Source organism: Diceros bicornis, chromosome 16 (genome assembly GCF_020826845.1).
Source record: "Diceros bicornis minor isolate mBicDic1 chromosome 16, mDicBic1.mat.cur, whole genome shotgun sequence".
Lineage (NCBI taxonomy): Eukaryota > Metazoa > Chordata > Mammalia > Perissodactyla > Rhinocerotidae > Diceros > Diceros bicornis.
The window spans coordinates 7,507,693-7,533,184 of record NC_080755.1 but is presented as its reverse complement, the minus strand read 5'-3'; the positions used below and the strand labels follow the sequence as shown (position 1 = coordinate 7,533,184).

At 37.6% G+C, this 25,492-nt stretch overlaps 1 protein-coding gene across 3 annotated transcripts in view; it reads right to left on the bottom strand.

Annotated features, from left to right (window-relative positions):
- RALBP1 (ralA binding protein 1) overlaps positions 1–25,492 on the bottom strand; it is a 63,421-nt gene that overhangs the window by 12,848 nt on the left and 25,081 nt on the right. For 2 of the 3 annotated variants that reach the window (XM_058556711.1, XM_058556710.1), the window contains exons 2-7: positions 21,116–21,269; positions 10,681–10,979; positions 8,239–8,697; positions 4,355–4,704; positions 2,713–2,874; positions 1,301–1,432 (exon numbers count right to left, since the gene is read on the bottom strand). In XM_058556711.1, the coding sequence (XP_058412694.1) occupies positions 1,301–1,432; positions 2,713–2,874; positions 4,355–4,704; positions 8,239–8,697; positions 10,681–10,924 (1,347 nt within the window). In that variant the 5' untranslated portion in view covers positions 10,925–10,979; positions 21,116–21,269. The remainder of the gene's footprint in view (positions 1–1,300; positions 1,433–2,712; positions 2,875–4,354; positions 4,705–8,238; positions 8,698–10,680; positions 10,980–21,115; positions 21,270–25,492) is intronic. The other variant, XM_058556712.1, reaches the window with a different exon arrangement.

The window sequence follows — 25,492 nt, the reverse complement described above, 5'->3', positions numbered from 1 at the left end:
TGATCTTGGTTTTTCTTATTTTTAGTCTAATATAATGAATTATATTACTTCTACCTTTAAAAGTCATTTATCCCTCAACATTGAAATCAACTTGATAGGACCTTTTGAGCATGTTGTGAATTAATGAGCAGGCATGAAAAGATAGCATCAAGAAAACTGGTAAAGTAAAAGTATTCCATCCCTTCCTATGTTGCCTCTGGTTTGCTACGTCACAATTCCTTTACCCAAGAGAGATACAGAAGCAAGAGAAATGAAAGCCAAACCCACATCAGCCCTGTCCTAGGTTAGAGACCCTTCATTTAAAGGCTGATGGGCAATGCCACATGGTTAACAATTACAACCATGAGGCCTGGTTGATCAGTCACTAAAACCTATTCCAGGCTGAATCATGAAGGGAATAATACTAATACTAATAATAAACAGGCATAGGAAGCAAAAGATAGATAATCTGGCAAGCAGGAGAAAAGAAGGAAGAAAAACACACACGGGGCTTCTGCTAGTCTCCTAGTCCTGGTGTGCACACGTAAAAATCTCGTGACTGTTTCCTTTCCGAAAAAGGAAATATAAATACAAATCTCTAACCTTAAAGCAACGACAATGAAGGGTTGTCCTTGTCTTTTAGCACAACCACAATGGCGATGCACCACTGATCACGCTCTCCCAGTCTGATAAACGCTAACTAACATTCCCTGGAAGTGCTGTTTGAAACCAGCCATTGAATCTGTATGTGGATTGTAAGAGGGTCCAAAGATTTGGGATCTTAGCCTTAGTGTGGCTGGGAAACTCAAAGTCTCAGGGCCAAGCAACACACACTAATCTAGAGGGGAGATCCAAAGTCCGACTCGTGTCCCCCAAACTTATCAGGAGTCCCATGCCACTCTTTCTATCATTAGGAAAAGAGAATCCCTCCTGATCTTCAGCACCTCCACGTGTTTCCAAAGATCTGACTCCAAGGCCTTAAATTCCCCAGCGTTCTCTGAAATGTATCACTATCTGACTGCTTCTCATGCTTAGAAAGCTCTGTTTACAGGTACAACCAAGCAGGGAATGACAATACATCTTTTAGTAAAATCACGTTTAATAAAAAACCCCAACTTTCTAAATTTCCCTGACACCGAGCTGAAGGATCAATAATCCAGAACTGGGAACATCTGAGTGAATAAATTTCCTTCCCATCAGGGAACTTTACTTCCAGAGACATGTATATATTGTATATTTAAAATAGCTGTATATAAAAGACTCCAGCACCTTTTTATATTTTATTATAAACATGATGTACCAAAATAATAAATTTACTCACTTGTCTTTTAGCTTCTCTCAGTTTTCTTTTGAGGGCTGTCAAAATTCTTTGTACTTCCCATAGTCTCTCTTCTTTAGATAAATCCTTTATCCCACCCTGCAGATCTCGATGTAAACAATTCAAAAGAAACTCCTAGAAAACAATATACCACACCCTGAGTAGTATTCCATGTCTTATCTTAAAATAAAACCACATCCAATTTCTAAAGATGTAGAATCAACTACTTTTCAATTATCAGTAAAGGAATAAAATTGTGGCACAAGTTATTTTTTCAAGGATATGACTGAAAAATCATTCTCATTTGTTTTGCCTGGGCACTGGGTTCTCCTTCATTAAGTTACATTGGTTCAACAGTAGTTAATTCACATCCCTTCCCCCAACATATCATCAACTAACAAGAAATGGGAGCTCAGAGCAGATAGAAGAAAAGCAAGCAGGGATTTGATAACATGTATGCAAATAAAAGATGTAATAATAATCAAATGTAAATTTCTTGTTTAGTCTTGAATTTCTTATTCAGCTTGCCAAATACACACATACACCCAAATGGTACTGTTTCTTCTATCAAAGTAGCATAGTGGAAAAGCACAGGATTTGGGGTCAAATTCTGGTTCTACACCTTAGTAACCATGTAACACAAAGTAAGTTATTTAACTTCCCCAAATTTCAGTATTCTTATCTGTAAAATATGGTGGAGAATAGCAACCTTGTCTGGATAAACTAACATTTTTGGACTGCTTACAATGGGCCTGGCACCACGCTGAGCATCTTTAATGCATTACCTCATTTACGGTAAACTTCACATCAAACCTATAAGAGGACCCATTTTAAAATGGGATCACTAGGGGCTGGCCTGGTGGGGCAAGTGGTTAAGTGCACGTGCTCTGCTGCAGCGCCCTGGGGTTCGCCAGTTTGGATCCTGGGCGCGCACCGACACACCGCTTGGCAGGCCACGCTGTGGCGGCATCCCATATAAAGTGGAGGAAGGTGGGCACGGATGTTAGCCCAGGGCCAGTCTTCCTCAGCAAAAAAAGAGGAGGATTGGCAGATGCTAGCGCAGGGCTGATCTTCCTCACAAAAAAAAAAGGGGGGGGGGATCACTGAGGCTTAAGGAGGTTAAGCAATTTGCCTAAAATCAGTCAATTAGGAGCAGAGCAAGAATTTAAAGCCATGTCTTTTAATTTCAAAACCTGTGCTCTTTCTACCATGCTATTCTGATTTAATTGGCATGAAATAGCACCAGATGGAAATTTCTGGCCTCGGTGTACTGTGAGGAATGTGCCTAACAGCTGCAGACACACAGAAAGTGCTCAATGAACAAGAGCTCATCACCATCATCATCATGAGTCTCCAAAAGGGCAGGAGCAAAAGTGGGCTCCTCAGGGCAAACGCGCAGGGCTGAGCACACACACCTGTCTTCTGATCTCCTCCTTGATGCTCTCCTGGGTCTCTGGCAGTGTGGGCATAGTGGCCATGTTAGACCATCGAAGAGGTTTTGTCACTTGCTTTAGTACCACGTTTCCAAAGAGCTCTTGCACATGTGTGAAAAACACATATAGGACACGATTGCTAATCTAAGAAAAAAATAAAAAGATTTGCAAGAAATCCATTAAAATTATCATTTTATTTCATTTAATTTGTATCTACTGCATGGTACATCCTTTAATTCTGGACACGTGAATTAAAGTTTTCCTCAGTAGTGACTAGACATGCTTTGCTAATTAGTGGCCAATTTAGAGAATGTAAAAATACGAGCTAAGTCATGTACTCAAGCACTATGAGGAACTGGGAAAAAAAAGCCAGGAAAAGGATGCAGAAGCTGATGACCATCAATTTGTTCTATTTTAGCACTATAATATTAACTGATCAAAAAAATCTTATGTTCTTTATTTTCGAGTTATTTTGAGACCTTTTAACACACACACAGGATCTCCCGAGGAAATGTGAAGAAGAAAGAGCACTTGCAGCTGTAAGCTGGGCTGAGAGGGAGAGCCCTCACTCCAGAAGCGCGTGCCTTCAGGGCAGACATGCACGGCCAGGGTTTAAGTATGACATTCAGATGCTAGACACTAGGCTGGCTGGAAAGCTAGTAAGACAAATTATTTCCTACCTAAATCTTACTCTTACAAGTTATACTTCAATCTTCTGTGATACTGTTACCCATATTACAGTAATATTAAGTAACAATGTAATATTTACCAAATTCTGAAATCCTGACTAATGTGAGTGATCAAACTGAAATTTGAGATATATAATCAATGAGTAATGAACGAATAATTAGTAAAAGAAAATACACTCTTTTGCTAGTGTGTTATAACAGACAACGACTGAGAATACTCTAGCATATTGGCCAAAAAGAGGCTTAAAATAAAAAATATAACCATCCTCTCATTTTTCACCTTTTTTGGCTGGCCTGACTAAAATATCAATGACTCTAACTAAAGGAAAACACATGCTCGACGTCAGCAGGAAATGAGCAGCAATCAATGCAGGCCAAGAGTTCATGTTGTAGAGAGACACCAATTACCCCGTTACCCAATCCCCTGAAACGCCTCCTCAGATTAAGATTTCATGAAATGCTTCTCTAAGATCTATCTTTATAAATAAAATCCTCAGGTTAAATCCCTGACCAAACAAATAACATGAGGCCCCTTTGTACTTGAGTCTCATATGTGTGTGATATAATTAAGCAATAATGCTATTTGAAGAAATAACTGAAATCTCAAAAATCCTGTAAATGAACTCTGTAACTGCAGGTACTATGTGCTCCCTCTCTACTAATGACAGACCACTGTCATCAGGAACTGGTTAATAAACCCACAGCAAAGATGGTACAATATCCAAATTATATAGCTACAAGCTAAAGGGCAAATATGCTCATTATCTTTTATGTTGACATTGTCCACATTATGAAAGAAAAAGATCAATATTCAGGCTAATTCATTATCTACTTTCACTGATTAATTGCTTTGAATGTGACTTAGCAACAGAAAATGTTCCCCTAACTCCCCAGGGCCAGCAGCAGAGAGCGCGTGTGCAGAGAAGGCCGTGTACCTGAACAGTTGGGCTGAGCACTATAGAAATGTTCTGTATATTCATTTTTGTTTCCAGTTCCTTTGCAATAACGTGGTCCATGTGCACGATAAGCCAGGAAATCAGAAGATGGTTACATTCTGGCAGTTCCTTCAGTAAGCGCTGGAATTCCTGCACCTTCTCGCTCTCTGTGCTCCTCCCACAAGCCTCTTCAAAGCGGGGCGTAAGCTCTTTGGTAAGCAGATTCTCTGGAAGGTCTCGCAAATACTGCTTCAGCAAACTGGCTACAGTGTTAGGCTCATATTCTTCCAAATTTGGAGACTCCTCTCTGTCATAGGCTGCTTTCAGCTCATCCACCTTTGATTTAATTCCTTAAAACATTCAAATTCAGAAGAGAGAGAATATCGAGAAAAAAAAAATCAAACACACAGCTTTCTTCACCGCTGCACCCACCCCTGGGGGCAGATCTGAGAAGAGCCAACCTAACAATAACAAGCCTCTAGTTATGAAGTATTTATCTGCATAAGGTTTGCACAGTCTCTCTGTAAAGAATATAAAGACCGTACTTCGAGGGTACATTTAACCAAAAGTTCAATAATAATGGAAAAACTCAAAATTCAGAACAAAAGTCAGAGCCACCATGGATACAGTAAGTAAATATGCCAATTAATTCAGGGGAAAAAATTTTTTTTAAATTTAAGGTAAGTAAAAATTCAGGCAAAAATTAAACTACAATCCAAGCATAAGTCTTGCTCTACACAGGCGGCCAACTGCTTTTCCTAACTAGTCACAAGACTGACAACATAAAATGCAACTCAACTCGTATACATAAGCATGTTCCAGAAAGCTGTGGGTAATTACATTTTTGTAAGTAAAAATTGTATCATAAATGCAAAAGGTGAGTTTTCTATCTAAACAAACCCTTTAAAAATTATTCTCCATTAAATAATACCCATCTAATTTCTATTTTTAAATTTGAATTTTGTACACGTTTTCTTAATCTGGAACAGAGCTGGAACAAAGAAAAACTGAAATTTGAGTTTCTAAAATCAAATTGTTTTGCTTTTCTTACTGGATAGAAAGAAACATTGACACATAAAACTCATGTTTTTCAAACATTACATAAGTCTTTAAGTCTAGTACAATCTGCCTTTTTTTTTTATTGTGGTAACATTGGTTTATAACATGGTATAAATTTCAGGGGTACATCCTTACACTTCTATTTCTGCATGGATTAAGTACAATCTGCCTTTAAGTGACACAATTCAGTGACAGTGATTGCTCGTAAGAGTACAAAGTAGCCTTATGTTGTTTTAATACTTAAAACTTTAGGGAAATTATTTGAAGCAAGCCACAAATCAAGGCTGACAGAGCGTAAGGGCAAAGGCAAGGACTCGGGCCAGCTGACCTGGACAGCAGTTTACAACCAGCCCTGCTTGCATCTGTGTGACAGCTGTCTAATGGCATTACAACAAATCTGCAACTTAAGAATAAGGTAATCAAATAAATCTCCAGCATTGGGAAAATAAAATCAATAACTCCAAATATGAAAATAACAACATGAATCTCATTTTTGTATCTTTGAGGCAGAAAAGTTAGAAAATATTTCCTATTTTCTTACTTTTATGACAATATGAGCAAAACATGGTGAGTGATAACTTTAACTGAAATTCTTGGCCAAGACCTCCTCTCTGTCTCCTATATATTTTATACATATCTAATTATCCCCCAAAAGTGCCTACCCAGAAAACTGCACAAGTGAACAATTAGAATATGTGTTTGGTTTGTTGTTACTCTGAAATTATCAAAATATTTTCCTTTTAAAAACTGGACTCTTCAAATAAAGCATCCCAGGTAGAGAAAGAGCATACACAAAATGACATATTAGTTTTAAAACTGGAACTTATATATGAATTAGAACCAAAAATCTCCAGCAGAAAACAGTATTATTATTAGCATTCAAAGAGAAAGGTCACAGCCATAAACTCTGTAGCCCACAGTGTGCTGAATGCAGCACAGTGCCAGAGCTTAAAAAAACAAACAAAACGCTGATGAGAGCAGGAGCTCGGCCTCCCAGAGCCCACAAGCACGGACCAGCCCAGTGTGAACGCTCCGCCACAAACAGAGGAGTCCCGCAACTCGGACTCTCCAAAAGAATGCCAGCATCAAAAACAGGTGAAAGGCATAAGAATCCTTCGAACAAGGCTGTATCAACTCTTCAGAGAAACTTTTACCTAAAACAAAATTTCCTCATGCCTATCAAAATCATGTGAGAGAATCAGCTATGTTAGCATTGTTTAAATCTTTCAAAATCAATTCATCATAAATTATTCTTAAAAGTCAAATTTTCAAATTCATTTAAATGTGTTTATTTTTGTTACTAAGGAGTTATAAATTCAAATTCAATGCCTAATTTGCTTATTTTATTTTCTATAAAATAGTAGCATTTTAGCCAAAATACTCTTAAATGATAACATGGTATCTATGGGATTATATATAGGTTTCTCCAATTATCAAAAATGCCTGCCCTTTCTCAACAAAACTTAAATATCAAATCTACCTTCTAGAAATGTGTACGACCCAATTAAATGGAAAAACTAAGTGTAATCTCTTCATATATTCTAAATGTGTATAATTTAACTCATCTCATGAAAGTATGTGTAACCAACAATGAATTTTATAAAATAGATCTCTAGTACCAAGAAACTGTATTATGAGAATGTAATGATTTGGAACACAGATGCTGCCAGAGGTCACGACTCTCATCCTATACCAATACAAAAGTCATACTGCTTTGTAAGAAATAAAATCTTTTTACTTTAAATAGTATACACTTTGCTTGATTTTAGACACTCAATATGAATTACATTCTTACTAAGTAAGAAATTTAAATTTTCATGCATATGGAACATAGAGCCAGCCCTAGTGGTCTAGTAGTTAAGATTTGGTGCTTTCACTGCTATGGCCCGGGTTGGTTTCCCAGTCTGGGAACCACATCACCCTCCTGGTCAGGGAACACACACGTTGGTTGTCACACTGTGGTGGCTGAGTGTTGCTGTGATGCTGAAAGCTATGCCACTGGTATTTCAAATACCAGCAGGTCACCCATGGTGGACGGGTTTCAGCAGAGCTTCCAGACTAAGAGAGATTAGGAAGCAGGATCTGGCCACCCACTTCTGAAAACACTGGCCAGGAAAACCCTATAAATAGCAGTGGGGCATCATCTGATATAGTGCTGGAAGTGAGAGGATGCTGCAAAAAGACCGGGCAGGGTTTTGCTCTGCTGTACACAGGGTCGCTAGGAGTCGAAATCGACTCAATGGCACTAACAACAACATAGAACATAGATAAATGGAAAATCAATTTCACTAATATATGTAATAGCTGCACATGGCTGATAGAAGCATTCACATTTGGGGCCTAAACATTTAGCAAATAACATCCCATATCTTTTAGCTGAACTCAGGAAATACATTATATGATTATATCAATAAATGTATCTCTTGGCCAAGAGGCATCCTTAACCCAGATTATCCTTCCCTCTCCTGCTGATCTCCCTCACAACACTGAGGCTCTGCTCAGAGAGGGAAGAAGGTGAGAAGAACTAAGCAGGGTCTGAGTGCACCCAAGTAAAGGGACACTACTCATTCCGGGCTGCTGGAAACCACGAATAACTCATGTGTAAATCCTCCTAACGAAAGGGAATATCATAAAAAAAGCAACCTGCCAAAACACACACACACAAAGAGTGGGGGCATTTTGGTTCCACTGGAAGAATCAAGGAAATGAGTAAGTCTCAGGACCCATTCACAATTTTCCTCACAAGTTAATATTTTTCCTTCCTTTGAAAAATGGAAGTGAAGTTAATTTTTAAAAACCACCAAGTAAGTGCGTGTCCCCAATACCTGAAACTCTGTAGATGCCTTCACACTTCATGCCATACTTCTCTACATAATCTACACATTCACGGAAAACTGCTGGCAGTCGAATGCCATCGTACATCATGGTCCTCTCTGCTGCATCAGCCAAAGGAATTCCGAAAATAGGTCTGAGATTCGGAACATCCATCTGAGGCACCTCTGGCTCCTGAATGGGCTTCTTCTTTTTCTTCTTTTCCTTCCACTGTTTAACAACATCAGCTGCTGTCAAGTCTTTTGACTTCTTCTCTTTATGTTTTTCTTCTTTGTGCTTTTCTTCTTTATGTTTTTCCTCTTTGGGTTTCTCTTTTAGTTTAAAATCTTTCTCTTTCTTTTTAGAAAAGCTGGGCTTCTTGAAAACATGGATTCCCTTGGACCTCTTCATTTTGGAAGGACTTTCAGCTTCATCTCCAGAGCTATCTTCCTGAAAGGCAGCATAGCCTTCAGCTGCCAAAGAAATGCAGAGTTTAAGCTATAAGTTTGTTTAATGTTAAACTGTCCATATGCTTTCTAAAAACAGGGCAAAAAAAAAGTGCCACCTGGTACTAGCTACCTAGCTTTTCACTTCACAGCCAATCCCTCCTGGGGACTCCCAGCAATGAAATGGGTTTCTTCTCAGCTAAAACAAGATGTTGCAGTGACATCTCCTGACCACAAGAGGGCGACATGCAGAGAGCCAGTTATCCTTGCTATAGTAAGTGATGAAACTGGTTTTATTTTATACAGACGTGTCACTTAACAACGGGGACACATTCTGAAGGCGATTTCGTCGTTGTGCGAACATCACAGAGTGTACTTACACAAAACTAGATGGCATAGCCTGCTACACACCTAGGCTGTATGGTACTAATCTTACGGGACCACTGTCGTATATGCTGTCCATTGTTGACTGAAACCATCAGGTGGTGCATGACTGTATATGTGTGTAAGTGGAACTATGGCAAACCAAATATTACAAATGCACAAGAAAGGTTCTACACAGAGGGCTAATGGAAAGAATCCTTCTATAAAATAGAGCATTCTTTCGTCATCTGAATAATATCCTCTAACTTACTTTACTCAGCTTAGATTTTTTCATATTTGGCCCTCTAATTTGAGGCAGTCTCAAAGCATGACACAACTGCACAGCTGATTAGCCACTCCAGTCGTTCCCCTCTCACTCTTTCCTCCTCTCTCACTGGCTGTGAAGTTCTCTCTGGAGACAAAGCAGGCACTGAAGCCTCGTTTGAGTGGAGGACAGAATCAGCAAATAGCCTTATCTCTGGATGATGGCCAAATCCATCAGCCCACTCCCCTGCATCAGAAGCTCTGGTTTTCACACATTGACAACTGCTTTGTATCACATCAGAGTTACCCTAGTTTGGTTTTGCTGTTTTTTAATATTTATAATTCTCCTTTTCTTTAGCTAGCTACCTAACAAGCTATTTCATAACAAAGATTAAAATTTCATAAATTACCCTCTAATTAAATACCACAAACCCCACACCAACCAGAACAGCAGAAATCTTAAGGGCATAATTACATGACGTAAAGCAACTGGAATTCTCAGACACTGCCGCTGCGAGTGTCAACTGGTACAACCACTCTGGAAAATTGTTTTGTAGGATCTACTAATGCTGAAATAAGCATGGTCTATAAGCGAGCAATTCTACTCCCGGGCATACATATGACAATATAACATTGGGCAAAAGAAACTATGCTTCCATTCACACAAACGCAAAATCAGGCACTATAAAGCTGTGCTGACAGAAGCTTACCTTTGGGAGGGGTGGGGGATGCCCTTTGAAGGGGTAATGAAAGGGAACTTTTAGCGTACTGATAAGGCTCTATGTCCAGATCCTTGCAGTAATTACACAGGCATATCCATTTTGTGATAACTCATTAAGCTCTACACAATTTGTGCTATTTGAATGTTATGCTTCAAAAACAAATTAACTTAAAAATACTGTGAAACTCAAAATAAAGCAATACTTAAAATAACTCACTTGACTTGCTTTTAACATACTATGCTTAAACAATTCATCCTCCCTACTGACTATAAATGGAATGCATCACAGCACTTGATTAAGACAAATGAATAATTACTTTTTTCACAGTTCCAATAAAGTGTACCCCAATTGGCCTACACACTCTAGCCAAGAAAGTAAGATTCCATAAGGGCAAAATTCTAATATCTACTTTTTATACATTATATAAAATGACCAATTTAAGAAACTTCCACTAGAAAACATTACCATTTCTGGAAAGTCGGTATTTTTATTTGTGAGATTAAGACCCTAAAATACAACCGTAGTATAGAAAAATTGAGACCCTGAAAAATAAAAGAAAATGTCAAACAGGAGTCTTTGGACATATTTCCAGAAGATAGCAGGTCATGTGATTAAAGTTTATCTAAAATATATCTAAAGTATAGGGAAAAATAGCACTTACTCCTTTTTTCCTTTTTCTTAAATTTTCCTTTTTTCTTCCCATAATCTTTCTCATCATCAGAGACTATATCAGGAGGCTCATGGAGGCTATCGTGAGGAGGCGAGGGCTCGCCAGTGCGGTACAATCCAGGAAACTTAGTAGGGCTGATCTCCTCAGAGCTGGGAGTTCGGGTGAGACCACCGCCATGCTCCACCCTGCGGTGTTCACCGGGGCTGCTGGTGGGGGGCAGGAAGCACTCAGTCATTCTGCCTCCCTGATGAGACAGTGAAGAGGGCTTCTCTGTTACCTATCCATTCCACCTGCACAGAGGGAAAAAAGATCATCACAGTCATCTAACACCAACCAAAACACAAAAGCACCGTACACACACACATCCCATGGCAATTAATCTTGCATTTACAAATCAAAAATATTTTCCTTCACAATCCCTCTCTAAAAATACTCTTTCATTTTATCATCTCAAGTTACATTCTATGCACATACATTTCAGCTCTCAAAGAGGTGAAAGCACTGAGATCTTCAAGTACTAGAAAAATAAACCAAATGAAAATCAGAGTTCTCAAAGTAGAATACAGAGTTCCTTTAAAAAGAACCCACCATTTTAACGGGCTTCACTTTGATTGCTAACCAACATAAAAACGTACTACAGTCGTCCCTCGGTATCCACAGGTTCCAGGACCCCCTGCGGATACCAAAATCGGAGGATGCTCAAGTCCTTATATAAAATGGCATAGTATTTGCATATAACCTACACACATCCTCCCATTTACTTTGAATCATCTCTAGATTATTTATAATACCTAATACAACGTAAATGCCATGTAAATAGTTGTTATACTACTGTATTGTTTAGGGAATAATTGTTTAGGGAATAATGACAAGCAAAAAGTCTGCACATGTTCAGTACAGATGCAACCATCATGGGCCTTTCGATCTGTAGCTGGTTGACTCCGCAAATGCAGAACCCACAGATATGAAGGGTCAACTGAATTTTTCTTTAAGTTATGACCAAACAACTATGAATAATAAATTACAAAGACTATCTATATAACTACACACGAATAGTTTGGTATCATAATTAAAATTTACAATACAGTCAACGTGATATATTTAATGATTCAATTATAGATCATTAACTGTAGTTCTATATTGGATATTAGACAGTTCATGTGTTGATAACTATTTTACTTTGTACTGCAATTATGTTCAAAGAAACAAAGGACCCCTCATTTACTCAATCCAAAATACACGCACAATAGCTTCACTAGAATGGTCACCACAAAAAACAAACATAAGAAGAGCTCAAAATCTGTTCACACCTTTTTCTTCTTTATGGGGAAAGGAGGGTGTATGTAGCCTAAGTACTGTGTTCCAAAGTTACTTGGACTAGTTCTTATTCCCCTTTAACGCCTTTATGATATTCATTTGAAAAACTATTAGAATCGCTTGTTTCTCTTTGCATTCACTTTTAAGGTTATTTTGCAAGTTTGAAAATCCACAAGCCCTAAGTGACAAGATTGATGAATCCGGCCATAAACAAAGTCAAAAGATAAGCAAATGTGAAAAAAAAAAATGGCAAATTGTGATAGCTAACTTCTTTAAAAAGCAAAGACATTTTAAAAGGACTGAAATCACATCCAGCATCTTTTCCGACCACAATGGGATGAAATTAGAAATTAATTACAAAAAGAAAACTGGAAAATTCACAGATACATGAAGATTAAACAACATGCTACTGAACAACTAATAAGGCAAAGAAGAAATCAAAACATACCTTGAGACAAACAAAAACGGAAATATACCAAATTTGTGGGATGCAGCAAAGGGATGAAAGGAATGCAAAGCAGCCCTTCCTACTGCAAGGAAGAAGTAAAACTGTCACTATTTGCAGATGACATGTTATTATATAGAGAAAACCATTAAGACTCCATCAAAAAACTGTTAGACTAATAAATTCAGTAAAGTTGCAGGACACAAAATCAATTGCATTCTATACACTAATAACAAACTATCAGAAAGAGAAATTAAGAAAACAATCCCATTTATAATTGCATCGAAAAGAATAAAACACCTAGGAATAAATTTAACTAAGGAGGTGAAAGATCTGTATACTGAAAACTATATACATTATTGAAAGAAACTGAAGACGACACAAATAAACGGAAAGATATTCTGTGCTCATGGACTGGAAGAATCAGTATTGTTAAAATGTCCATACTACCCAAAGCAATTTATAGATTCAATGCATTTCCTTCAAAATTCCAATGGCATTTTTCACAGAAATAGAACAAATACTCCCAAAATTTGTATGGAACCACAAAAGAACCCAAGCAGCCAAAGCAATCTTCAGAAAAAAGAACAAAGCTGGAGGGATCAGTTTCCTGATTTCAAACTCTATTACAAAGCCATAGTAATGAAAACAGTATGGTACTGGCATAAAAACGGACTCATAGATCAATGGAACAGAATAGAGAGCCCAGAAATAAACTCACACATACATGGTCAATTAATTTATGACAAAGGAACCAAGAAGATACAATAGAGAAAGGACAGTCTCTTCAGTAAATAGTGCTAGAAGACTGGACTGCCACAAGCAAAAGAATGAAACTCAACCACTTTCTTACATCATACCCAAAAATTTACTCAAAATGGATTTAAAGACTTGAACGTAAGACCTGAAACCATAAAACTCCCAGAAGAAAAGATAGGCGGTAAGCTCTTTGACATAGGCCTTGGTGATGATTTTCTGAATCTGACTCCAAAAGCAAAAGCAACAAAAGCAAAAGTAGTTTGACTACATCAAACTAAAAAGCTTCTACACAGCAAAGGAAATCATCAACAAAATGAAAAAGCAACCTACTGAATGGGAGCTAATATTTGCAAATCATATATGTGATAAGGGGATCATATCCAAAATATATAAAGAACTCATAAAACTCAATAGCAAAAAAAAAAAAATCTGATTAAAAAAGGGGCAGAAGATCTGAACAGATATTTTTCCAAAGAAGACATACAGATGGCCAACAGGTACATGAAAGGATATTCAATATCATTAATCATCAGGGAAATGCAAATCAAAACCATAATGGGATATCACCTCACACCTGTTAGAATGGCTATTATCAAAAAGACAAGAAATAACAAGTGTTGAAGAGGATGTGGGAAAAGCAAACCCTCGTACACTGCTGGGAATATAAAGTGATGCAGCCACTAGGGAAAACAGTACGGAGCTTCCTCAAAAAATTAAAAATAGAACTACTAGATGATCCAGCAATTCCACTTCTCTGTATTTATCCAAAAAAAACCAAAAACACTCACTGGAAAAGATATACGCATCCCCATGTTCAATGCAGCATTATTTACAATAGCTAAGATTTGGAAACAACCTAAGTGTCCGTTGATGGATGAATGGAGAAAGAAATTGTGGCATATATATACACAATGGAATATTATTCAGCCATAAAAAAGAATGAAATCTTAGCATTTGCGACAACAAGGATGGACCTCAAGGGCATTATGCTAAGTGAAATAAGTCAGACAGAGAAAGACAAATAACATATGATCTCTCTTATATATGGAATATAAAAAAATAAGCTCATAGATACAGAGAACAGAATAGTAGTTGCCAGAGGCAAAGGGAGGTGGGATGGAAGAAATGGGTGAAGTGGGTCAAAAAAAAAAAAGATGCCCTGTCTTTCACATGAGTGCATTTGCAAATCTGTCTCCCCCCTCATCAAAAGCAAAGAGTTCTTACAAGTCAATGAAAATATAAACAAAGCAAGAGACCTACACAAAGGACAAGCAGCAGTTCACAAAAAAATGAGTAATATCCATACGAAAATAATGTTCAAGTACAACTGTAATTTTAAACCATAAATTAAAACAATAAGTTATCATTTTTCTAACATCACACTGGCAAAGAACAAAGAAGGTGTATAATACCCAGTGTTGGTAAGGATGTGAGCAAACAGGGACTCATGCTGACACCTAATCATGGTAGAAGTACAAATTAGCACAATCTTTTTTGAAAAGCAATTTGGAAATATCTATCAAAATTTAAGATGTAGTTTCTTTGATCCAGGAATTCCTCTTTTAGGATCTTATCCTTCAGATATACTTTTACAAGAATTCAAAGATGTGCAAATGAAAATATTCATTTCAGCACGGTAAAAGCAAAAACAAAGTAATCTAAATGGCTATCAACAGAAGATCAGTTAAATTATGATTTATCCAAATAATGGAATATAAAGTCACAAACACAATTTCTGAAAATATCTAAGAAACAGTTAACTATTGTTAACTCTTGGAAGTGGTAAAAGAGGAGGGAGAAAAAGATTTTTTTATTTTATCCCTTCTATATAGTTTGAACCCTACCATGACCATTTAATTACTATTATCATTTTAAAAAAGAAACAATCCATGTTTTTTTAATCTCATAAAAATCATGCAGCATTAAAAAATCATGTTTTTGACAATATTTAGTAATGTGGGGAAAAGCAATTTTATTTACAGCACAATATCAATTTTTAAATATATAAACATATATGCAAAAAAACTGTAAGAACAAGAGAACATTAATAATGATTATCTCTGAATTGTTAAGATTGTAAAATGACCCAATTTTTCTTCTTGTTACTTTTCTGCATTTCATAAATTTTCTACCTGATATGCATTATTGCTCATATAATCAGGAAAAATTTTAAAAACCAGAAGAAAGTTTCATTAAAGGATCTATAAGCATCACTATAATTCTTCTGTTTTTCTTGATGGGCCCTGACTTTTGGCTATTATTTTTAAAACGTACATTCTGTTTTCCCTTTAATTGAAGGTATCCTACATTTTGACAATCACAGGATTTGAGAGTTTAGAGGGAGCTAGAGTCCAACCGGCAAAACAGTCGCACATTAGAGGTGAGAAAACTGAGCTCCAAAGACCCAGGAAACCAAAACACAGCTTGGAGGCGGGAGCACAGCTTTACCCAACAGAAATAAAACTGCTTACGGGCGTCCCATCCACTCGGATACATTTTATTTTATGTTTCCCTGCCTTTGCACATGCTGTCTTCACTCCCTGGAAACCAGACCTCCTCTCAGTATTTTTGCATGGCCAATTTATACTCATCTTTAACATTAAGCCTGCAAATGGGCACAAGGAATCTTTTTGGAGTGATGGAAACAGTCTAGATTTGGATTCCAGTGATGGTTACACAAACCTGTAAATTTACTAAAAATCATTGAATTATACACTTCAAGTGGGTGAATCTTATAGCATGTAAATTATACCCAAATAAAACTATTAAAAAAAAAAAAGGATTGGGGCTGGCCCCGTGGCGCAAGCAGTTAAGTACGCCACTCTGCTGCAGCGGTCCGGGGTTCGCGGGTTCGGATCCCGGGCCGCACCAACGCACTGCTTGGCAAGCCATGCTGTGGCGGCGGCCCATATAAAGTGGAGGAAGATGGGAACGGATGTTAGCCCAGGGCCAGTCTTCCTCAGCAAAAAGAGGAGGATTGGCAGATGTTAGCACAGGGCTGATCGCCTCACAGAAAAAAAAAAAAAAAAAAAAAAAGGATCAAGTACCAGCAACACTTTCTCCAGGAATCCTCCCTCATGACCCTCCCCGTGCAGTCTACGCCTTCCGTACTCCTTTTCTGTGCTCCTGAATGCACGGCTAGCACTGCGTCTATTCCGGCTCTTTTGTGGTTCCATAAAAACTTTAGGAGTACTTGCTCTATTTCTGTGAAAAACGCCATTGGAATTTTGCCCTGCAAGACAGAAAACTTTTACAATAATGGTCTACTTCAGCCAAACACCACAGAAACATCTATGGCCCCAGCCCCATTCGCAGCACTAAAACAAGAGAAAGCCAATCAGCGATGCTGTTGGGCCAGATTTAGTCAGCTAGGAAAAGTGAATAAAAAGGGGCATGAGAGAATTTTGGAGGTGGTAAAATGTTCTATGTTACAGTTGTGGTGGTAGTTTCATAGGTATATACATTTGTCAAAACACAAAGAACTGTACACTTTAGGTGCATTTTATGGCATGTAAATTATATATCAATAAGGTAACAGAAAAACAAAAACAAGCTTTTTGAAAGAAATTGACAAGCTGACCCTAAAATTCTTAGAAATGCAAAGAACTTAGAACAGCCACAACCATTGTGAAAAAGAACAAAGCTATTAAAGCTAAAGTAATTAAGACACTATGGTATTTAAGATAAACAAATTAGTGGAACAAAAAAGAAAATTCAAAGAGAGACCCACATGTATATAGCCATTTGATTTTCAACAAAAGTTTTAAAGGAATTCGTGGAGGAAAGGAGAGTCTTCAACATGGTGCTGGATAGCCACCGTGGAAGAAAAGAAACGCTCAGCCCCTTCCGTTACATCATCCACAAAATGTAATTCATTATAAATCATAGACCTAAAGCTTAAAAGCTAAAAATGTAAAACTTCTAAAATAAAAAATACTTTTGAGACCTTGGGGTAGGTAAGAATTTTCCAGATGGGACCAGAAAACATTAACTATAAAATTAAAAACTGACAAATTGGACTTTATCAAAAGTAAAAACTTCTGCTCATCAAAAGACACTATCAAGAAAATGAATAGTTAAGCCAAGGACTTGGAGAACGTATTTGCAGTATATATACCTAACAAAAGACTTGTTATATCCACAATATATAAAGAATTCCTACAACTCAATAATAAAAAGACAAACAATCCAAAACAAAAATGGGCAAAAGAATTGAGCAAACAATTTACAAAGGAAAATAATACAAATGATCAATAAGCCCATGAAAAAAAGCTCCATATCACTAAACATCAAAGAAATGCAAATTAAAACCACAATGAGCTATCAATAGACACCATCTACATGGGTTAAAATTTTAAAAGAACAATTCCTAATGTTGGTGAGGATGTGGGGCACCAGCAAGTTTAATACATTGCTTGCGAATGTAAAGTTTAACCACTTTGGAAAAGCGTTTGGCAGTATCTTTTAGTTAAACACACCCTTACCATATGAATGACCTAGCAATTCCACTCCTGAGTATTTACCCAAGAGAAATGGAAACATATATTCACAAAAAGACTTAAGATCAGAGTAACTTTATTCATAACAGCTAAAAACTAGAAACACCTACATTTCCATCAACAAAAGATTGGATAAACAAACTGTAATATATTCGTACAATGGAATATTAACATTTTTTGAAAGGAACTACTCAGACACACAACAAAACAGATGAATTTCAAGATAGCACACCCAGACACAATAGAGTACATACTGTATGATTCTATTTATATGACGTTCTAGAACGGGCAAACATCTCCACATCAAAAGAATTTAGAACTGTGGTTGTGAGGGTGTGGGGAAGAGGCAGGGATTGAATACCAAGTAGCACGAGAGAACTTTCTGGGTTGATGGCTACGTTCTATATCTTGACAGGCACGTGGGCGGCATGTATGCATACATTTGTTAAAACTTATTAAATTGTGCATTTCACTGAATATAAATTATATCTCAATAAAATCTCTCAAGGGAAAAAAGCCATGAATGCTATACAGAGATGACTGTGATCTTGAGCAATTAAAAAATATCGATCTTCCTTTTCAAATACTGCCATTCCCACCTTTCCAGTCAATGTCCCACTACCTCCCAGATCCAAAATCACTACAATAGGAATGTCTATTTCCAATCTTTCCCAAATGAAAGCCTGTGGCTGGTTCCTATGTAAAAGAACAATTTCTCTCCAGAGAGAACTGAACGAAAAAATTTTACTTCTGCAATATCTAACAAAAAGTATTAAAAGTGTAAAGCAAAAAACCACATATCCAGAATTTAACTTTAAAACCAAAAACAGTTATACCTTTCAAATTGAATAATATTTCAAGAAAAAAAGAACAGTTATGACAGTTACAATCGAGGTAAAGCAAAAAAAAAAGTTTCATAAAACTAGACTCACACTTTAAACAATGGTTTAAAAAACATTCACTTCTTGGGGCTGGCCTGGTGGCGCAGGCGGTTAAGTGCTCGCGCTCCGCTGCGGCGGCCCGGGGTTCGCCGGTTCAGATCCCAGGTGCGTACCGACACACTGCTTCTCAAGCCGTGCTGTGGTGGCACCCCATATAAAGTGGAGGAAGATGGGCACGGATGTTAGCCCAGTGCCAGTCTTCCTCGGCAAAAAAAGAGGAGGATTGGCAGACGTTAGCACAGGGCTGATCTCCTCACAAAAAAAAAAAAAAAAAAAAAAAAAATTCACTTCTCCAAAGAACCAGGATATACATTGCTCTTAAAATAGTCTTTTCTGCACAGGTACCACTATTAATTAGCACACACAGTAAGAATCACTCACCCATGCAAAACGACAAGGCAATATAAGTAGAGAAGAAAGAAATATTGCTAAATTAAAGTCTCCTGAAAGGAGCTTTCGAGAATAAATTTAATGTTTATTAAAATTGATAACAGAGCTTGCTTAACTAGTTTACAATTTAAACAAATTCAGTGGTTTATTAATAAATACCAGGCTAAATTTCACTAAAAGCAGCTTTTCCTCATTTTTATGGTTTTTTAAAATAATCTGTAAATTAAAAGTCTCTAACCTACATCTCTACAAGAGAATCCAAATACTGACTCATTAATACATTACATACTGAACACTAACCAGTATTAACCTATATTTGGGAATGTTACATTTGTAAGCAGTATTTGCACACACAATACATTCTGGTTCTTCAAATGATATGGAGAGAAATTTTCCCAGAATTAAAGAACAAGAGTGTCCAGATCATAAGGGACCACTAAGTGCCCTGCACAATAAATGAAGAGAAGCACAACAAAGCACATTATGACATTTCAGAGTACAGGGGATAGAAAGATGATGCCAAAAGACCCCTGTGGGGTAGGGAATGGGGTAAACATTTACATACCAAGGGTCAGGACCAATTTGCCAACAGGAACACCAGAAACTTAAACATAATAAGGGGATATCTTCAAAACTCTGAACGAAAGTTAGTTCCAACCATTCAAGTGTAAAGGTAGAATAAAGACATGTTCAGACTCAGCCACAAGAAATGTACTTCCCATGCACGTTGTCAAGAATCCCGGACTTGAGATGCAATCCTGGATAGCAGCAAAGGAAGCCCCAGGAAAAGCAGACCTGTGATCACCCAGCGACACAGTCTTCGGGAAGAAGAGCTCCCACAGACAATGGGATTTACAGACATCTGACTGTGTGGAAAAGAACAGTAAGATGTGTTCAGGAGCTGCTAGTGCTTTTGGAATAAATTTGTCATAAGAACAGAGTAAAAAAAGCAAATAAAACGTAAGAGATCGTTATCTCTTATCTTATAATCTGTAATTCTTACAGATTAACTGTAAGAAAAAGAAAAGGGCAGGTAAGAAAATGAAATTGTAGTCTACTGCCTTGCTCAGCATTACGCAATATTTGTCTAATCACGGCAACGAAAACAATGAATACTGATTTAATCAAACACTGTGACAGGCATGATCACGAAAGGACTGAAGGCAGGAACTCTGGGAAGGACTGAAGGCAGGAACTCCTCATCTACCATGACAACTAGTTAACAGATAACATTCAAGACTGGTAAATGAAGAAATAGCAGTTTAAGTACATTATTTAGAAATAAGGAAATAAATACCGAAAGAAAGAGCTAAAAGAAAAAAACTAATTGGCCGGCCCCGTGGCTTAGCGGTTAAGTGCGCGTGCTCCGCTACTGGCCACCCGGGTTCGGATCCCGGGCGCGCACCAACGCACCGCTTCTCCGGCCATGCTGAGGCCGCGTCCCACATACAGCAACTAGAAAGATGTGCAGCTACGACATACAACTACCTGGGGCTTTGGGGAAAAATAAATAAATAAATGAAATTATAAAAGAAAAAAGAAAAAAACTAAGACTGAGAGAGGTGCAAGAATGAGGCAGGGAAAAGCATTTTCCATCCACTGTAAGTTTTCGGTACTGTTTTGGGGTTCTCAAGACCCCCCCAGGATCAGTGATTCACTAGAAGGATTCACATAAGTCAGCATACAGTTGTACTCATGGCTAAGATTTATTACAGTGAAAGGATACAAAGCAAAAACAGCAAAGGAAAAGGCACATGGGCCGAAGTCTGGAGGAAATCAGGCGCAAGCTTCCAAGAGTCCTGTGCACTGGAGTGACAGGGACCAGCTGAATTCTTCCAGCAACAGTAAGGACATGTGTGGCATGTTGTCTGCAGGCAGCTCCTGAGACTCAGAGCCCAAGGTCTTTGTGGAGCCTGATCACACAGGCACCCTCTGCCTAGCATGTACTAAAATTCCAAACTCCCAGGAAGAAAGCAGGTATTCAGCACAAACCACATGGCTTTTACAAACAGTTGAGGCACAGTGAACCACTCTTATCATTCAAGAAAAGTTTTATATACTGTAGGGAACCTTACCGGTCAAGTTCCCAGACGGCAGCCAAGGGCCAACTTGTAAGCAGGCCTTTCCAAGGACGGCAGTCTCAAGCCTGGTACGGTCCCTCTTTCTGCACAAGCACTGTGTGATTTCTTAAACCTCCCTTTTGAATCACTCTGACAAAATTTAAAAACACTTAAAAAAAAGAAAATCATGTCACAAAAAAGGAACATTGCAAATCTTATTTTAAAATCAAAGAGAAAAAGGGATTTCTCTTCAAATATGAATATTACTATCCAAGACAAAAAATTTTTAAGTTTACAAACTGAAATGGGACAGAAATAATCCTTCAGACCAAGCAGATAAGGTTTAGAGGGTTTCATATCATCGACACTGGAATCCTCTCCATGATAACATGTTTGAGGTTTACGACCTATACCCAGTCAACGCAAACTAATATTCACATTTATAGGCTTGAAAATAATTTCTCTTGCACATCCCCACAGACCAACTGTCATCCAATTTAGTTGTTATATAATTAGTCCTTTCCAATCTACTAACATTTGTTTAGGGCTGTATTTTAACAGAGATTTTACTCTTTTTATTTGGGTTATTGTTTCTTTTCTGTGCCCTTCTTATATACATCATTAGATTTAATCTCTATTTTAGTTTCTCTGCTACCCCTAGGTGCTTATCCAAACAAATAAGCTTTTAGTTAGAGTCCCATATGCCACTCACAGAAATTCACTCAACAACATAGTGATTTAATGTTTTCCAGTCAGCTTCCCAACACTGTCAGTGTCACTGATTAAAACAATATGGATAAGACAAGATATATGGGTATAATCAGCTGAAAAAAAGTGAAATTCTATGAATATGAATGCCTTTTTAATGCTGACAACTATTAAATGACTAATGACAAGAAAACACAAAAATTAACAAGTTATTTGAGGAAATAACGTGACATGATGCAATATATAAAATCAACCACCAGATGAAACTAAAATCTAAAGAGCACAGATTATGTCCATTATTTAAAGTGAAAGCTCCAACTGAGGATTGGAATGTCAGATGCTGGAAAATGAGCAGTCAAGACACATAGCACCTAGCAGATAGAAATAATTCCACCTACTGCCTACAGGGGAAAGGTTGGGAAAGAAACAACTCAGTGCTACAAACAGCTGCCAAATCAGAGAGTATATCCATATATTAAGTATCATGGGGGAAAACACACCTTGGACTTGAAACAAAATCAAAGGTGCTATCACTAGCAGTCACTCTAATACAGAAGACCAAAAAAAGTTTTCTTATAAAAAATATCATAATAAATACCATTTGGTACTTAACCATGAAAAAGAACACCCCTGGGGGCGGGGAGCAGGCCTCTTTCCTGCCACATTTCATAACCACAATCTATTCTCAAGTAAATCTTAAATCAGAACTTAACTGGGGAGGAAGGACCAACAAACTCTATTTAATAATGACAATTAAAAAAGCACACCACTGGTTATAACAGAAACTGGATAAAAGTATCTAGTCCATGGTCCCCAAACAATGCACTGAGGCACCAGGAACACTGTAGGCAAGCTCACAGAGGAGGCACAGGGATCTTAAATTTGAGGGAAACAGCAATACTTGACATCTGTCAGACACTGCATAAACTACTAGCTAAAAGTAGCTCAGTTTCAACATTAGATTACGCCAGACTCCTTTCAATGACATGTGTTTGTGAAGCTGGTTTTCTGGGGTAGCAATAATAATTTTAAAAAGTACCATGTGGCGCCAGCCCTGTGGCTTAGCGGTTAAGAGTGCACACTCCGCTACTGGCGGCCCAGGGTTCGGATCCCGGATGCGCACCGATGCACCGCTTCTCCGGCCATGCTGAGGCCGCGTCCCACATACAGCAACTAGAAGGATGTGCAACTATGACATACAACTATCTACTGGGGCTTTGGGGGAAAAAAAGGAGGAGGATTGGCAATAGATGTTAGCTCAGAGCCGGTCTTCCTCAGCAAAAAGAGGAAGATTAGCACGGATGTTAGCTCAGGGCTGATCTCCCTCACAAAAAAAAAAAAAAAATAGTACCATGTGAAAATCAACATGGAACAAGAAACAAGGGTGGTGATGTCCAAACTGACTGCAAGGTAGCAAAAGTTGTGCAGTGTCCAACAAGCACACACAAACCATTCATTTCAATTGAGTGAAATTAAAAATTTTTTCTCTTTCAACTTATGTGTATTATTATTTCAAATGTCTACTAAACTGCTAAAACATAAATATGTATTAAGTTGTGTGAACCTAACAGCATAATACATGGAAGTATTATGTATTTCCATTTGGCTGACACCAGGTCTAAGAGCAGGATATGTACAAGACGAGGCTGAAAAATCACGTGATAAAAAAAAGTAAGAAGTTATGAAAGATGCTTGGAATCAAGACAAAAGGACTCAAAAGGCAACTAGAAGAAGCTCCTACTGGCCAAAGAGCAAAATGTGAGCACCAATAAAATTAACAACTACAATGAACTAAAATGTATCAAGTATATTTAAGTCCATGAGTTCATAACGATACTCAAAAATAAAATTCATTGGTCACTTTGGAGGATGCTGGAGGATCACCTCATTATTTTGAATAGCTGGTAAATAAAGGGAAAAAAAGCATTTATCCTGAATTTCCTATATGAAGTGCTGATGCAGCTAAGTTTCTCTTTATCAAAATCTTCCAGCTAATAAATAAAGAATGAAAGAATATCACCAATTAATAAGCAATGTAAGAATGGATACTGGCAATGATCATCAATGGCTGCCAATATTGCAAAAAAAAAAAAGAGAGAGAGAGAGAAAGAATCACACCTTATACTCCTTGATGGACACACACACCAGCCTCGCAAAAATAAAAATGGTAAAACCTTAATCTGACCAAGTCTCACAATCTATAGGACATACAATTTAGTTTCTTTAGTTAATACTTTGCAAGGAACCAGAAAGGGGAAGGAGGAAGAGGTGGGAAGGTGAACTTAAAAATTAAAAGAGTTAAGACCAAAAGAATAAGAACATAAGCCATAGACCGGGACAACGTATTTGTAAAAGACAAACCTGATAAAAGACTGTTATCCAAAATATACAAAGAACTCTTAAAACTCAACAATAAGAAAAAAAACACCCCAATTTAAAAAACGGGCCAAAGACCAGAACAGACACCATACCAAAGAAGATATGCAAAGACAAATAAGCATATGAAAAGATGCCCCATATCATATGTTAGTCAGGAATTGGAAATTAAAACGAGATACCACTACACACCTATTAGAATGACCCAAATCCAAAACACTGACAACACCAAAGGCTGACAAGGATATGAAGCAACAGGAATGATACAGCCACTTGGGAAGACAGTTTGGTGGTTTCTTACAAAACTAAACATACTCTTTCCTACAATACAGCAATCATGCTCCTTACTGTTTTGATATTTACCCAAGTCCATTGAGAACTTATGTCCACACAAAAACTTGCACGTGATGTTTACAGTAGCTTTATTCATAATTACCAAAACTTGGAGCAACCAAGATCTCCTTCAGTAGGTGAATGGATAAATCAACTGTGGTACATCCAGACAATGGAATATTATTCCGTGCTAAAAAGAAATGAGCTACCAAGTCATGAAGGAAACTTAAAGGCACATTAGTAAGTGAAAGAAGCCAGTCTGAAAGGCTATATATTGTTATGATTCCAACTACATGACATTCTGGAAAAGGCAAAACTACGGAGACAGTAAAAAGATCAGTGGTTGCCAAGGGCTGAGGGGGGAGAAAAAAGGGAGAGAGGGATGAATGAACAGGCAGAGCACAGAGGATTTTTAGGTCAGTAAAAATACTCTCTATGAAATTATAATGATGGATACATGTCATTATATATTTGCCCAAACCCACAGAATGTATAACACCAAAAGTGAACCATAATATAAATATGGACTTGGGCGATAATGACGTGTCAATGATGGTTCATTAATTCTAACAAATGGACCACTCTGGTGGGGGATGTTGATAATGGGGGAAGCTATGCATACATGGGGGCAGGGGGTATACATACACGGAAATCTCTGCACCTTCCCCTCAGTTTTGCTGTGAACCTGAAACTGCTCCAAAAAAATAGTTTTATTTAAAAAAAAAAAAAAAAAAGTAGCCTGAGGAAAACTTAAGGAAGCAAAATCTAATGCCATAATATGCTCTTTTTTGAAAAAAATGCTAAACTTTGTTGAAACACTTAGAACTTTATCTGCTGCTTTTCAACTGTTTGTTACCATACTGGTGGGATAACAAAATGGACTGAAGTAAGCTTTTTCTTCAGTTTTATATTTGTACTTTCTTTTCCCTTAATTTTCCCAAGCAGAAAGGCAAAGTTCCTAATTCACTATTCCTA